The sequence below is a fragment of the Brachyhypopomus gauderio genome, chromosome 9 (assembly GCF_052324685.1).
Source record: "Brachyhypopomus gauderio isolate BG-103 chromosome 9, BGAUD_0.2, whole genome shotgun sequence".
Lineage (NCBI taxonomy): Eukaryota > Metazoa > Chordata > Actinopteri > Gymnotiformes > Hypopomidae > Brachyhypopomus > Brachyhypopomus gauderio.
The window spans coordinates 3,136,043-3,149,707 of NC_135219.1; the positions used below are offsets into that span (position 1 = coordinate 3,136,043).

A 13,665-nucleotide genomic window follows, 5' to 3' on the forward strand; every position below is an offset into this window, starting at 1 on the left:
TGTGATATGTTTTAGCTACACACACTAACAGACCCTCAGTGATGTGTTTCAGTCACCATTTCAATAAGAGTTCTTTAAAAATGCACTGCACTTCTCAACCAGTGAATCCCACAAGGCTGAGAAACCAGCGCATTGATGTTTGGAGTTACTTCAAGAGTAACTGCTTACATTTATATGAAGTTATTTTAGGGGCTGTAAGTGTCTTTTATCCACTTACAAAATGTAAAAGCATACATCCACCAGAACCCTGAAAGGATTCATAATCTAAAAGACCAGTCTTCCCCAGTAATAAGCAATTTCCCCCTGGGATCAATAAAGTATTTCTGATTCTGATGCTGATTCTGATTTAACGAGCATAGTTCTCAAGAGCAAAGGTGTGAAATCTCAGAATTAGAGCAACAGTCCCTTAATTATCCGGAACGTTCCAGTTCCAGTCAATGTCGATGCATGTATAACAGAGAACTAACACAAGCCAAATTAGAGCCACTCTAAAGTACTATAGCACAAGTCCAGCTAGAGTCCAGCTAGAGTCCAGCTAGAGTCCAGGTAGAGTCTGGGTAGAGCCGTACCCGATACTGCCCGCCGTTCCCGTCGTCCAGCTCCAGGATGTAGCCCTCCACGGGCAGCGTCTGGGCTGCAGTTATCCTCCAGGCCAGGGTGGCGCTGTTGTTCTGCATGCAGCACTTCTCCAGCTGCAGCAGGGGAGCAGGCGGGGCGTTGGGGTTCTCGGCTGCGCACACCGCAGTACCACGTTCAGGCCAGCAGGGGCAGCAGGGTGACAAACGTAGTGTTAGCGGGAAAAGACTCACTTAGCGTTAGCAAACCTGAGTTAGTGGGAAAGGAGCAGGGGTGGGTGACGGTGTTGCTAACACGCATGCAGGGACAGTACTGGATCAAACACGGGTCGTAGAAGTTGCCTTTCCATACTGACCTAAGACCAGTTAATATAGGTTCTCTTTAGATGATTAAATGAGTAGTTTGAGCACTAATTCCATGTAGCTAGCAGTTGCCACTAATTGCTACTGGGTTGCTTCTTTTTAGACATACTGATTCTAGCTTTAATTCATTGCTAATCGCATAAGCAATGTTTGTTTTAATGTTTGTGTTTTCAGTCAAACTCTCTATAAGACATTAGACACGGAAATCCTGGATCAGCAGAGCAAGGCAGCCAGACGTCCTGGATCACAGTGTCTTCTACACAGGAAGAGGAAGGGGCTGTTTGGGGGTGGGACGGAAAAGTTCTGGGGGACGTTTCTTTTGAACAAAGCAGCTCAGAAAATACCTCCGGGGCTCCTCCTGCCTTTGGGGGTCCCTGCATGCATTAGTGTGAACAATGGAGCCTCGCGACCATCTGTAAGATGACATTGGACAAAGCATGTGTGGCACGGGGGGGCGCGTCTGGAGCAGTATGTCAACACCAAGGAATTGTGGGATACTTGTCTGCACGGGGCAGCACACTGGTCTAAAACACTCGAGACAAGCTGGTGTTGGCTCAAACTGCCGTCCAGGAGCCTAGGTGTGCGGTTCTGATGGGTTTAGCAGTAGCTCATACCTGATACCTGAGGTTCTGATGGGTTTAGCAGTAGCTCATACCTGATATCGCCACGTCACATACTGGCCAGTGGCATGTTAGTTCTGTTTACAAAATTACATTTAAAACTCAGTGCCAAGCATAATAACATCTACTTGATCGATGGAACATAAAGTCTGCAGTATGTACCGCTCATTATTATTACTATCGTTGTTGTTGTTTGATTGTTGACAAACAATCGTGATGGATTAAAATGACGGTGAACATAACATGTATGTTATGAGATGTGATGTGATGTGTGTGTGTGCGTGTGCGTGTGCGTGTGTGTGTGTGTGTACCTTTAGCCTGTATAAAGTCCAGCTGCAGGATAGCCTGCAAAAGCGGGTCGGTGTTGACACTCAGGGCGAACTCTGGGCAGACCTTGGGCTCCAGAGCCCCCTTCACCCACTGTTCCTGGGCAGACAGCACTCGCTTTATCAACGCATCAGATATCTGACACCCAGAGAGAGAGAGGGAGAGAGAGAGAGAGGAGGAGAGAGAGGGAAAGGGAGAGAGAGAGGGGGGGAGAAAAGAGAGGGAGACAGCATTGAACATTGTTTTTGTAGAGAGAGGGAAAGAGAGAGGAGGAGAGACAGGGGGAGAGAGAGAGAGGGAGAGAGGGGGGAGAGAGGAAGAGAGAGACAAAGAGACAGAGAGAGAGGGGGAGAGGGGGAGGAAGGGAGAAGAGAGAGAGAGGAAGACAGCATCGAACATTGTTTTGTAGAGACATTCAGAAAACAGAAGTCTAACAGCATGGATTCCCCGAGCCCAGAGTCAAAGAAACCCAGAGATCAATAGATCTGAGAAACACGCATCAGTCTTCCAAAGTGGCATTCCAATCTATTTAATCTCCTTCCAACAGCTTCTTATTAAAGATGAATTATTTATACAGCGTAATGGCTGATGGTTACACAGGGCAGAGCGTGAGCGTTCACAAGAGACAGAAGTCTCTATTTAACCCTTCTCACAAGAGACAGAAGTCTCTATTTAACCCTTTTCACAAGAGACAGAAGTCTCTATTTAACCCTTTTCACAAGAGACAGAAGTCTCTATTTAACCCCCCTCACAAGAGACAGAAGTCTCTATTTAACCCCTCTCTGACACCTTTCTCCTCAAGCCCTCTCAAATGGCTGCTCCACTCTATCAGAGGTGACCATACGAATGCCTGATGTAATATTTAAATATAGATATTGACTATATTAATATATTAATAATATATTATTTAACAATCTGGAATTGGCTATTTTATGACAACTAAGAGGCAATGTTAAGGTTAGAGGATTAATAATAGTAATAATAATAATGATGATGATACTACTACTAATAATACAGTAATAATAACAATATCAATAATAATATAGTAATAATAACAACAACAATAATAATCTAGGTACAACATCTAACAATAATGTACCAATATGTCTACATGTATCTATCTGATACACTCTTCCTCACTCCCCCCCCAGTCTACCTCTTCTAACACCCCCCCCCCTCACCAGTAAGAAGCCACTGGGGTCGTTCTCTTTGATGACCTCTAAGCAGAACTCCATCATCCCTGTGGTCTGACGCAGCTTCATGGTGCAGTGTGTGATCTGGTCCCGCACCGTCTACGAACACACACACACGCACGCACACACACACACACACATACACATGAACACACGCACGCACACACACACACGCACACACAAACACATGAACACACACACGCACACACATGCATACACACACACACATACAAACACACACACACACACACACACACACACACACACACACATTCACTTATCGAACATAGGCAACATACTATAAAATGTTAAGGCTTAGAGGCTCAATCAAAAGCAACACTTTACTTAGTTAACAGGGATGACTCACATTAATCATTAATCACAAACATCATTTTGCCATGACTCAGATGTGCTGGATTTAGCCAAACTCTCGTCTACAAAACACAACAGCCTCGTCCTCATCCGCTCCCACTGGGCAGTTCTGGTGTTGATATCGAATATTGAGTGTGTTGTGAGAGAAGGATGAGCTCCATACTGTGACCCTAGAGCCCTGCTAGAGCCATACTGGAATGACACTGGAGCAATAAAGGAGACCTAGTTGAGACGAAATGGAATGACAGAGACCTACCAGAGCCATACTGGAGCTCTAGTAGAGATAGGAGCCATAATGTATCCCTAGTGGGACCATATGGGAGCTCTACTGGAGCCATTCTGGAGCCATACTGGAGCCCTACTGGAGTGTTACAGGAGCCATACTGGAGTTTTACAGGAGCCATACTGGAGTTTTACAGGAGCCATACCTTCTGGCTAGTGGGGCCATATGGAAGCTGTATTGGAGCCATACAGGGGGCTCTCTGTGATCCTCCTGGAACCCCACTAGATAGCTGACAGCATTCGGTCTAAGTTAATTATCAGACCAGTCTGTTTCCAGATGCACCCACACATCAGACTGCCACACTGTGATTCATTACGACTGACTGTTCAATCGTGGCAGCTACTCACAGCACAGCCACAACCATTCCAGAATCTTCTTCACGGACGTCACGAGTTAAACGCCCTCGAGCTGCTCGTCACACACTTATCCTTTTAGAGGCCTTCGGTGTCATCCTTTATTAATGAAGACAAATGTTTGGTTTCATTATGATCTCAGTCAGCCGATATATTGTCCATTAATTTGCCCAACTCAATTTTCCCAAATTAATTATCTAATTATCCACCTGTCAAACGCTCTCTGGACTGAAACAAACGCTCAAAGAGTTCTTCTAGTCAGGACACATTTGGGATGCAGGAAAACTGCCTGGATTGTGATTCCAGCACCTGCTTTTCGGATTGCTCTAATTCGTAAGAGAACAAGATGCACGATTTTTGCACATTTGCTGTTTCGTGCCCAATGGCCTCCTAGTAAACCAGACGAATGGGGATTACGCGTGTGACCAGCGTAGGACGGATCGGTCGCATGGACGTGGTAGTGGGGGGAAAAGTGGACCTGACTACCCAGGGCCCAAATAGGGAGAGGGGCCCATTTTGCTCATGTGCCTCGTTTACTGGCATTTATAGGGCCCACTGACATTGAGAGTGTACAGGGCCCAGAATTCGCTGCTCCGCCCCTGCTCCTACGGCGGGTGCCGAGGGGCGGGGTTTCCCTCGCGGACACCGATCTCCTCGCAGGCGGCGTAGGGGAGGGTGAGCACTGCGGGGTGAAACGCGGGGTACAGTCCCAGGGTTCACACACGGGTTCACTCATGCACAGCTTCGCCATGTGCTGCTTATTCCCTGTGGTTATTTCCCTGGTTCATATACGAATGTTACACACACACACACACACACACGGAGTCTGGCTACTGGCCTGGAAGAACCAATCATAGTGAAAAATGGCTTTTCCCTCTAGCTGCTGACGTGGGCGCGTTAAACTATCTCTCCTCAGCTCTGCGCAGTCTACGGCTCTATTTAATTAAGTTTGACTGCTTTACCGTTTTTTTTTAAAACGAGTTGTCGCAAGGCGTCTTCACAGAAATCTGGACCGAAGGCGCATAATGGCTCGGTTGAGGAAACGTTACGCGCCTGAAGCGGCCCGAGGGCGAAGCGTGGAGTGGCGGCGGTCCGTCTGTGCGCCGCGCGGTGATGGTCTAACGGAGCGGGTTTCTCCGGCTCTGTGGGCCGAGCGTCTGGCAGACTGCCGCGCCAGCAGTCCTACTGACCCAGTAAGAGAGCGAATCCGAGATGAATGATGTGCAGCGGTTGACAACAGCCTCCCCCACGCCTCAGACGGCCGGACCGGGGGAGGGAGAGCGCCTCGGAGGGAGGAGGATCTCATTATCAGACGCTCTGATAATAATCTCCCAGCTGAAAAGATTTATTTCTGACATATTCTGAGGTGGACGAAATGAAATAGCACCGCGGCCATATGGAGTAAAAAGAACCTCAATTTGGCTTCTGTAATCTGACACTCACACTTCAGAACAGAAAAAAATACAGAACACTACAGAAAAATACTCTATTTTCTTCTGTTTCCTCTTTCATTTTATTTCCATTTTATCTTCCTACCATCCCCCTACCCTCTCTCCACCCCCACCCTCTACACACACCACCCTACACATCCATGTCTCTATCTCTCCTGCAATTGCAGTGAAACTTTTATCCAGATGACTCACTGAGAGTGTCACACCACCTGGACCAGATCACCTGGACCAGACCACCTGGACCAGACCACTTAGACCAGATCACCTGGACCAGACCACCTGGACCAGACCACTTAGACCAGATCACCTGGACCAGACCACCTGGACCAGACCACCTGGACCAGACCACCTAGACCAGATCACCTGGACCAGACCACCTGGACCAGACCACCTAGACGTGTGGAGCTCCCACCCTGACCAGGGGGTCCACGCAGTTCTACAACCAGTATGGATCTCCATCTGCATTACTTTTGGTTTTGGGCACTTTTAATAAAACAGGTCAACAAAAAAATAAATAAATAAACAGAAGGCTATCTTTAATTGTTAGCGCCATTTAACCATTTAATCATTTAGAACATCCCAGTTGTTGGGATCCATCAGCCACTTCACAACGATGTACTGTGTCTGCACTCGTGTTTCGCTTCACGGATTCTTGTCAGAAAAGATTAAGAATTGGTCTGACAGTCCGATCTAAGTGGGGCTGGGGGGAGGGGGGGTTATGTGTGTGTGTGTGTGTGTGTGTGTGTGTGTGTGTGTGTGTGTGTGTGTGTGTGTGTGTGTGTGTGTGTTAACCAACCTTCAGTTTGCTCTCCTTCTCCTTGGTGACCTTGGTAAGCAGCTTGGCTTTCTGCCGGGTGAGAGCTTCAATCAAGGCGTCGCACTGAGCCACCAGACACGCCTCAAACTCCACCCCATTCTCCTGTTAAACACACACACACACACACACACAAACACAATACTAACATCACATTAACACTGTTAGCATGCACAGCCAGGACTCATCTCACTTCGTTACTGCTTGTGGCCCAACAGCTCTAGGAGGGTTCGGACCCCTCTGTCTCCGTCAGACCCCCACAGAGGCCGTGAGCACCGCACAGCTCGGCTGCCTTCGACTAACAACACCTGTTCCTGCTCACTGGGAAGATGATGCATTAAGAGAAAAACCCCCCAACCTCCCTCTGCACCATCTGTCTCCGAGTCTCGCCGAGACCATAACAATCTGGGGGATTTTTTTTTTCTATTTTGTGATCTTTTAAAGACACTGTTTTATTTTTTCTCTTTCGCCTCCCCTCCAAGATCCTTCCTCCACCCGCCACGCTCCACCCTCAGGTGCGGGGTGGTGGTGGTGGTGGAGGTGGGGGTGTATGAGTGAGGGAGAGAAGGCCACTAGGTGGGTGGATTGGAAACACAGCCGGTGCTTCTTAAGGAGTGAATATAGATCTAGTGCCGTTTTTGGAGACCTCGTCCCACGACTGCCACCCCCTCTCGTCCCACACACACACGTCCAGGTCTGACGCAGGCTGGTGTGAGTAATGCTGCAGATGAGTGGGAGAAGCTAGGCCTGGAGGTGGAGGTGGTGGAGGTGGTGGTGGTGGAGGTGATGATGGGGGGGGGGGGGGGTATCACAGATCCCAGAGAGAGGGGGTGGTGATCAGCAGAGCAGAGAATAGATTCAGGTCTTTGTCATCAGGAAAAGCACATGTACATGACTGTGTGCGTGTGTGTGTTTATGTGAGTGTGTGAATGTGTGTGTTTGTGTGTGTGTGAGAGAGAGATAAAGAGAGAGAGAGAGAGGGGGGGGGGGAGAAGGGCTGGGAGATGTTTTAAATAAACATTCTATTGAAATCTGTAATTCAATTGAATGAATATGTGTGTGAGAGAGAAGGAGACAGAGAGAGACTGAACTGACAGAGACGGATAGAGATGTTTGAGATGAACATCCCACTGATATCTGTAATTCAGCTGAAAGTGTGTATGTGTGTGTGTGTGTGTGTGTGTGTGTGTGGGAACCAAAGGGAAAGTGAATGATGATGATGACTGTATGACTATATGGCTATATGACTGTATGACTGTATGACTATTCGACTATATGACTGTATGATTATATGACTGCATGACTGTATGATTATATGACTATATGACTGTATGATTATATGACTGCATGACTGTATGATTATATGACTATATGACTGTATGACTATTCGACTATATGTCTGTATGACTGCATGACTGTATGACTATATGGCTATATGACTGTATGACTATTCAACTATATGACTGTATGACTGTATGTCTATATGACTGTATGACTATGACTATATGTCTGTATGACTGCATGACTGTATGACTATATGGCTATATGACTGTATGACTATTCGACTGTATGACTGTATGACTGTATGTCTATATGACTGTATGACTATATGACTGTATGACTATATGACTATATGACTATATGACTGTGGTCTACAGGAGCTACATTCACAGATCCAGACACAGAGCTCAGATCAGAGCTACATCTACCCTGTGTTTGCTCCATCACAACTCCAGGAAATACGTTCGAAATTCTGCTCATATCCGCACAGTCTGGAATGCAGAATGCAGAATAATACAAATACCTTTAACTGTGCGGTGTGCATCACTGCAGCCAGGCAGTAATATATAGATATATGATATCTAAAAATGACAGCGCACTAATGAAAAATAGATCAGCATAAAAATTCTCCAAGGAGACGTATTTAAGTTTCACTGCCTTCCCGTGTTCCCAGCAAACGCAGTGTTGCTTAAATAGGCCACAGTGGAGAAGTTAAGATGGGTGAGAAGAAGCCGGACCACACCTGGACCTGCTGCAGGAGGTTCTTCAACTGGACCAGAAACTCTTTGGCATCCTTCGCTCTGTCAGACACTCCATTCAACGCCTGGGACAGCTGGCACTGCAACACACACACACACACACACACACACACACACACACACACACACACACACACACACACAGGTTAATGAAAATGCATATATCTTTCACTGTGCGTGTCATTAAACACTCCAGTGGTGCTGCTGTGTGAAGGTATCTCCAGCCCTTCCATCACATCTCCTGCATCCAAACCGCCTCATCTCTCCTCTGTGTGGAGGTTAATAACAGCCTCCAGACTGAACGCCGGTGCAAATCCCACAACCGGAACCCGACTCCCCCAAGACCCGAAGCGGCGTGGTCCAAAGGAAAAAAACACCCACCCCCACCACCGCAAACAGACCTCCGCCCGCCAGCCACCCCTCACCCCCGCGCATGAACCAAGAGGAGCCAGCAGCTCCCAAGATCCAGGAGGCTAAGCCGCATCTGCTCGCCTGCGCGCTCCAGAACGACGTCCTGCGTCCTGCCAAGACGGCACCGACTCCATAGCGTCTCCGCTTTGATGTCTTGGGCTGCTAGACGATGACACAGTTTCTACACTCCATTTCTAATTTGAATAACACACAAGTGGCCCGGTGTGGTGACGTTGGGAGTAGAGAGAACCCAACAGGCCACAGACCCGTCGTAGCTCTCTGGAGATTTATCTGGCACTAAAGCCCAGTGTGCGTAGTCAAACCTCCCCAAGCAACACAGAAAGAGATGGACCTGCCAACTCCAATCAAAGCTTCCAGTCAACCCTGCACCCAATGATCCAGCATGGAGCCCCCTGCAGGAAACACGTGACCGCAACCTCAAAACACCTCACAGACATGTGACCCCTGACCCTCGTAGACATGTGACCCCTGACCCTCACCTTCACTGGACAACCAGGTATTGCACAGACATTTAAGAACACGCTGCCACTAACAGCATTAAGGTGAGAACATTTAGCCTGCACGTCTACAGATGTCCAATAGCCTGTAGGACATATGGATGGATAGAATGTTGGACCATAGATGTCTTAACCATAGAGGTCTGACTGCATGAGACAAATCTATGTATTGCTGACACTACTGTGAGTTACAGTATGAAGTGTTTGGATCTGTAACACACGCACGCACGCACAGACACACACACACACACACACACACACACACACACACACACACTCATTCTTTTCCCACCTGCTCCTCTTTCTCTCTCCTCCTTTGGCCATTTCTGGGTTGAACAATGATCAGCAGGGTCTTAACCAAAACCTCCACACACACACACACACTCACGCACACACACACACACACACACACACACACACACACACACACATACGCCTCCTCGCTCCATTAATGTGCCATCTGCCTCATCAAGCTGTCCTGCCCACTAACAAGAGTTTGACGGATCTCCCTCCTCGTGGTTCAAGCCTTCCACAATGTGTGTGTGTTTGTGTATTTGCATGTGTGTTTGTACGTGTGTGTACGTAAGCAGACACTAGGAGGCTGGCACATTCAGTATTGCAGTAGGTTAGAAGCCCCGCCCCTTACGACCTGACCCCACCCACGTCTCCTTTGGCAGCAAATGCTAAAGTTTGCTAACAACAGCTAAACATGAAAGAAATGAAATCAGTTAGTGTCATGGTGAAAGACAACCACATCTGCTTGCATTTCTCAGTTTCTGTGCCTTTGTTATCTTCTGCTTTAATGAGTGGGAGTGTGTTGATTCTGTCGTAGGGATGATGTACCCTACAGTGGTGACGCTAGCAGACAACTGATTCATCCTCTAAAACGTTAGAATCTCCACACCACATCCCGGTGTAATCTGAGCAGGAATGAAGGGACAGGAAGTATCAGGAGAGAGTGGGTGAGAGAAGGCTGAATCACACCGCCCTCTGACAGCCTAATGAAACGTGGAACCCTGGTCCGCCCTGCAGAAAACACTCCACGCTATTATCCCATTAACTAACACAATAGAACAATGAGCCGATGAGGGAGAGGAGAGGGGGGGGGCGGAGAGGAGGGGGGGGGCGGAGGGGAGGAGGGGAGGGGAGAGGAGGGAAGGGGAGAGAGAGAGAGAGAGTGCCTGAAACAGAGAGGAAGCAAAGAAGAGAGACTGTATGAAAGCTGTTTTTGGACAGCATGACTGTACACATCATGCGTGTTAGTGTGTGTGTGTGTGTGTGTGTGTGTGTGTGTGTATGTGTGTGTATATTTGTTTGTGTGCACATGCAATACAAATACATGCTAATGTAGAAGTGACCTTAATTATAAATCTCCAAGGAAGATATATGCACGCGCGCGCGCGCGCACACACACACACACACACACACACACACACACAGCAACTCTGTCATTAGTGCAGGCCAGTAGAACCACCCACCCTCTCTCCGTCTCTCCATCTTTCTCTCTCCTGCTTCACTCCTCCATTATCCTCTCCTCCTCTCTCAGGACCCTCTTTGCCCTCTTCTCCTCTCTCACTTTCTCTTCGTCACCTTTTTATGTGTTTTGTAGTTCTTATTTTACACTACCTTAATATTCCACCTCGCCCTCCACCCAAAGAACGGGCACAGAAGGAAGCAAGCAGTATTTTCCCCTTAGTGGTTAAGCTCAAGGGACAGATTATTGTACTACATGCCCCATAATTCATAGCTCACACGCTTAAAGAACCATTGGCATTAAATATTGATAGAGTTCCTTATTTTCCAGTAATGCAGTTGGTATATAAGACATAGATATTCACTGCTCCATAATTCTTATAAAAGGAAGGAGTTTCTTCCACTTCGGTTGAAGTCACAGGTATTTTATTCAAAAAGAAAAACACACAAGAGCCACTGGAACTTGTCTCAGAGCGTCACGTGCAGCCGAGTAGCCATAGCAACGCGGCGAGCGGACACGCGCACCACGCGGTGTCCGCGTATGATGACGGACGAGCGTGGGTCCGGATGAGCCCCCGCACACCCCCCCCCCCCTCCCCCCACCCCGTCTTCCCTGCCCTCGCGGCGTTTTTTCACGCGCGGACCGAATTCTGAAGCCTAGTTTATACTCGACGCGCCGCGAGCGGCGCGAGGGTCCGCGCGGCGAAAATGACGTAATCGCGGAGGCTCCGCCCGTGCGCGAGGGCATCGCGCGCTGTCGCGGCGCGAGGTCGTGCACCTCCCGAATTTTGTAACTTCGCGCGCGCGCCGCGCTTCAGCGCGATCAACAAAGTCATGTTTGCAGAGTTCATACACCTATACAAGGTGGAATTAAAGCACTTGTACGGCACTTTCAAGGCCCATTTAAATATTTTCCAGCACGATAAACATAATTAAGTTAAATATTAATATATATACTTGAAATAATTCGCTTTTTATCACATTATTTAATGGTTGTTTATTTTCAAAACGCCCAATCTTAACGTCTTCACGTTCTCTCATGTTTCGTCCTGGAATTACAAGAGGCTCGTATTTGTTAACGTAATTTCAACATTTTAATGTACTTTAGCCTAAATTCCACCACTTTTCAAACCTGAAACACAAAGCAACATCAAAATGCGTCAGGTAAATGTTCATTCCCCTTTTTTTGAGGGGTGTTTCTTTATATTACCACATATCATTTCGGACAACATTGCAAAGCCATATTTATGTTTGATGCCTGGTGTGTATATATACGGTCTCTGGTCAGGTAAAAATGTTCTTTCACCGGTTTTGCAAGGGTTTTTTATTCTCCACTGCCACCTATCGCCACCTATCGTTTCGGAGAACACTGCAGCGACGCTCGCGACGTTCGCGAAAGTATAAACGCCTACACCGCTCGCGCAGGGTCGCGCGAGGTGGGCGGAGTCGCGCGCTACGGTCGCTCGCGAAAGTATAAACCAGGCTTGACGCTCGCCTCCGCACCACTCGGTCCGCGAGCGCTACGGGGGCGCGTGACACACGCGATGGGTTTTCAGCGTCAGAACTGGGCGTTTTTGAGTGAAGACCGAGTCAGGTTCAAAAGTACGTGTGTTAGCGTGTGTTTGCAGTGGCGGTATCAGAGCAGTGAGGTGATCACTGGTTGGTGGTCACTGGTTGGTAGTCACTGGTTGGTGATCACTGGTTGGTGATCACTGGTTGGTAGTCACTGGTTGGTGATCACTGGTTGGTGATCACTGGTTGGTGGTCACTGGTTAGTGGTCACTGGTTAGTGTGGTCACTGGTTGGTGGTCACTGGTTAGTGGTCATTGGTTAGTCTGGTCACTGGTTGGTGGTCACTGGTTAGTGGTCACTGGTTGGTGTGGTCACTGGTTGGTGATCACTGGTTGGTGGTCACTGGTTGGTGGTCACTGGTTGGTGGTCACTGGTTGGTAGTCACTGGTTGGTGATCACTGGTTGGTGATCACTGGTTGGTGGTCACTGGTTAGTGGTCACTGGTTGGTGTGGTCACTGGTTGGTGATCACTGGTTGGTGGTCACTGGTTGGTGATCACTGGTTGGTGGTCACTGGTTGGTGATCACTGGTTGGTAATAGATGGAGAAGGGCTGACCTGAGTTCTGCATCACACCACTGTTCACTTATTTTTAACAATAACCAGTCTTAACACTACCGCGCTCTCGGTTCTGTGGGAACTGTGCGGTTTCCTTGGTGATATATTGCTGGTGGATGAGAAAGAGAGAGAGAGAAAAGTGAGAATGAGAGTGAGCTGGTGAGAGAGAGAGAGAGAGAGAGAGAGAGAGAGAGAGAGAACACTACACCCTGGAGCTCTAGCATATGGAGTAGAGGTGATATTTTCAGTCTCTGATACATTAACCTACATGTTTCTACTCACTGTGTGTGTGTGTGTGTGTGTGTGTGTGTGTGTGTGTGTGTGTGTGTTCCTCTAGTATTAATATTACAGACATCTTCCAATCCTGTGGTATTAAAATGATTCAGGAAGAAATTCAAGAGATTCTTGAGTATGCTGTATTGTTGTATTCATTACCTTTATGTTTTATTTTTCATTTTCGTACACACAAACTGGTTTTGTCCATATGTTGCATTTGATGATCGACTGTTTCTGGCCTTTGGTTTACAAGACCACACCAAACTATGGAGGCAGTTTTCAAGACCCAGCCAAGAAATTGCAATTTCAGTGACATTTTCCACCTGTGCCCCCTCACACACACACACACACACACAAGCTCCCACACAGAGACACACTCACAAACACATTCAATCTCACAAGCAAAGACACTCATGGACACACACCCACACACATCCTCACACGCACACAAGCTCACACAACACAGTGA

At 47.8% G+C, this 13,665-nt stretch overlaps 1 protein-coding gene across 2 annotated transcripts in view; it reads right to left on the reverse strand.

Annotated features, from left to right (window-relative positions):
* trim67 (tripartite motif containing 67) overlaps window positions 1-13,665 on the reverse strand; it is a 22,010-nt gene that overhangs the window by 3,443 nt on the left and 4,902 nt on the right. Inside the window, exons 2-7 of one of the 2 annotated variants that reach the window (XM_077016459.1) lie at window positions 8,375-8,470; window positions 6,334-6,456; window positions 3,067-3,177; window positions 1,870-2,023; window positions 1,283-1,351; window positions 570-730 (exon numbers count right to left, since the gene is read on the reverse strand). In XM_077016459.1, coding sequence (XP_076872574.1) covers window positions 570-730; window positions 1,283-1,351; window positions 1,870-2,023; window positions 3,067-3,177; window positions 6,334-6,456; window positions 8,375-8,470 — 714 coding nt within the window. The remainder of the gene's footprint in view (window positions 1-569; window positions 731-1,282; window positions 1,352-1,869; window positions 2,024-3,066; window positions 3,178-6,333; window positions 6,457-8,374; window positions 8,471-13,665) is intronic. The other variant, XM_077016460.1, reaches the window with a different exon arrangement.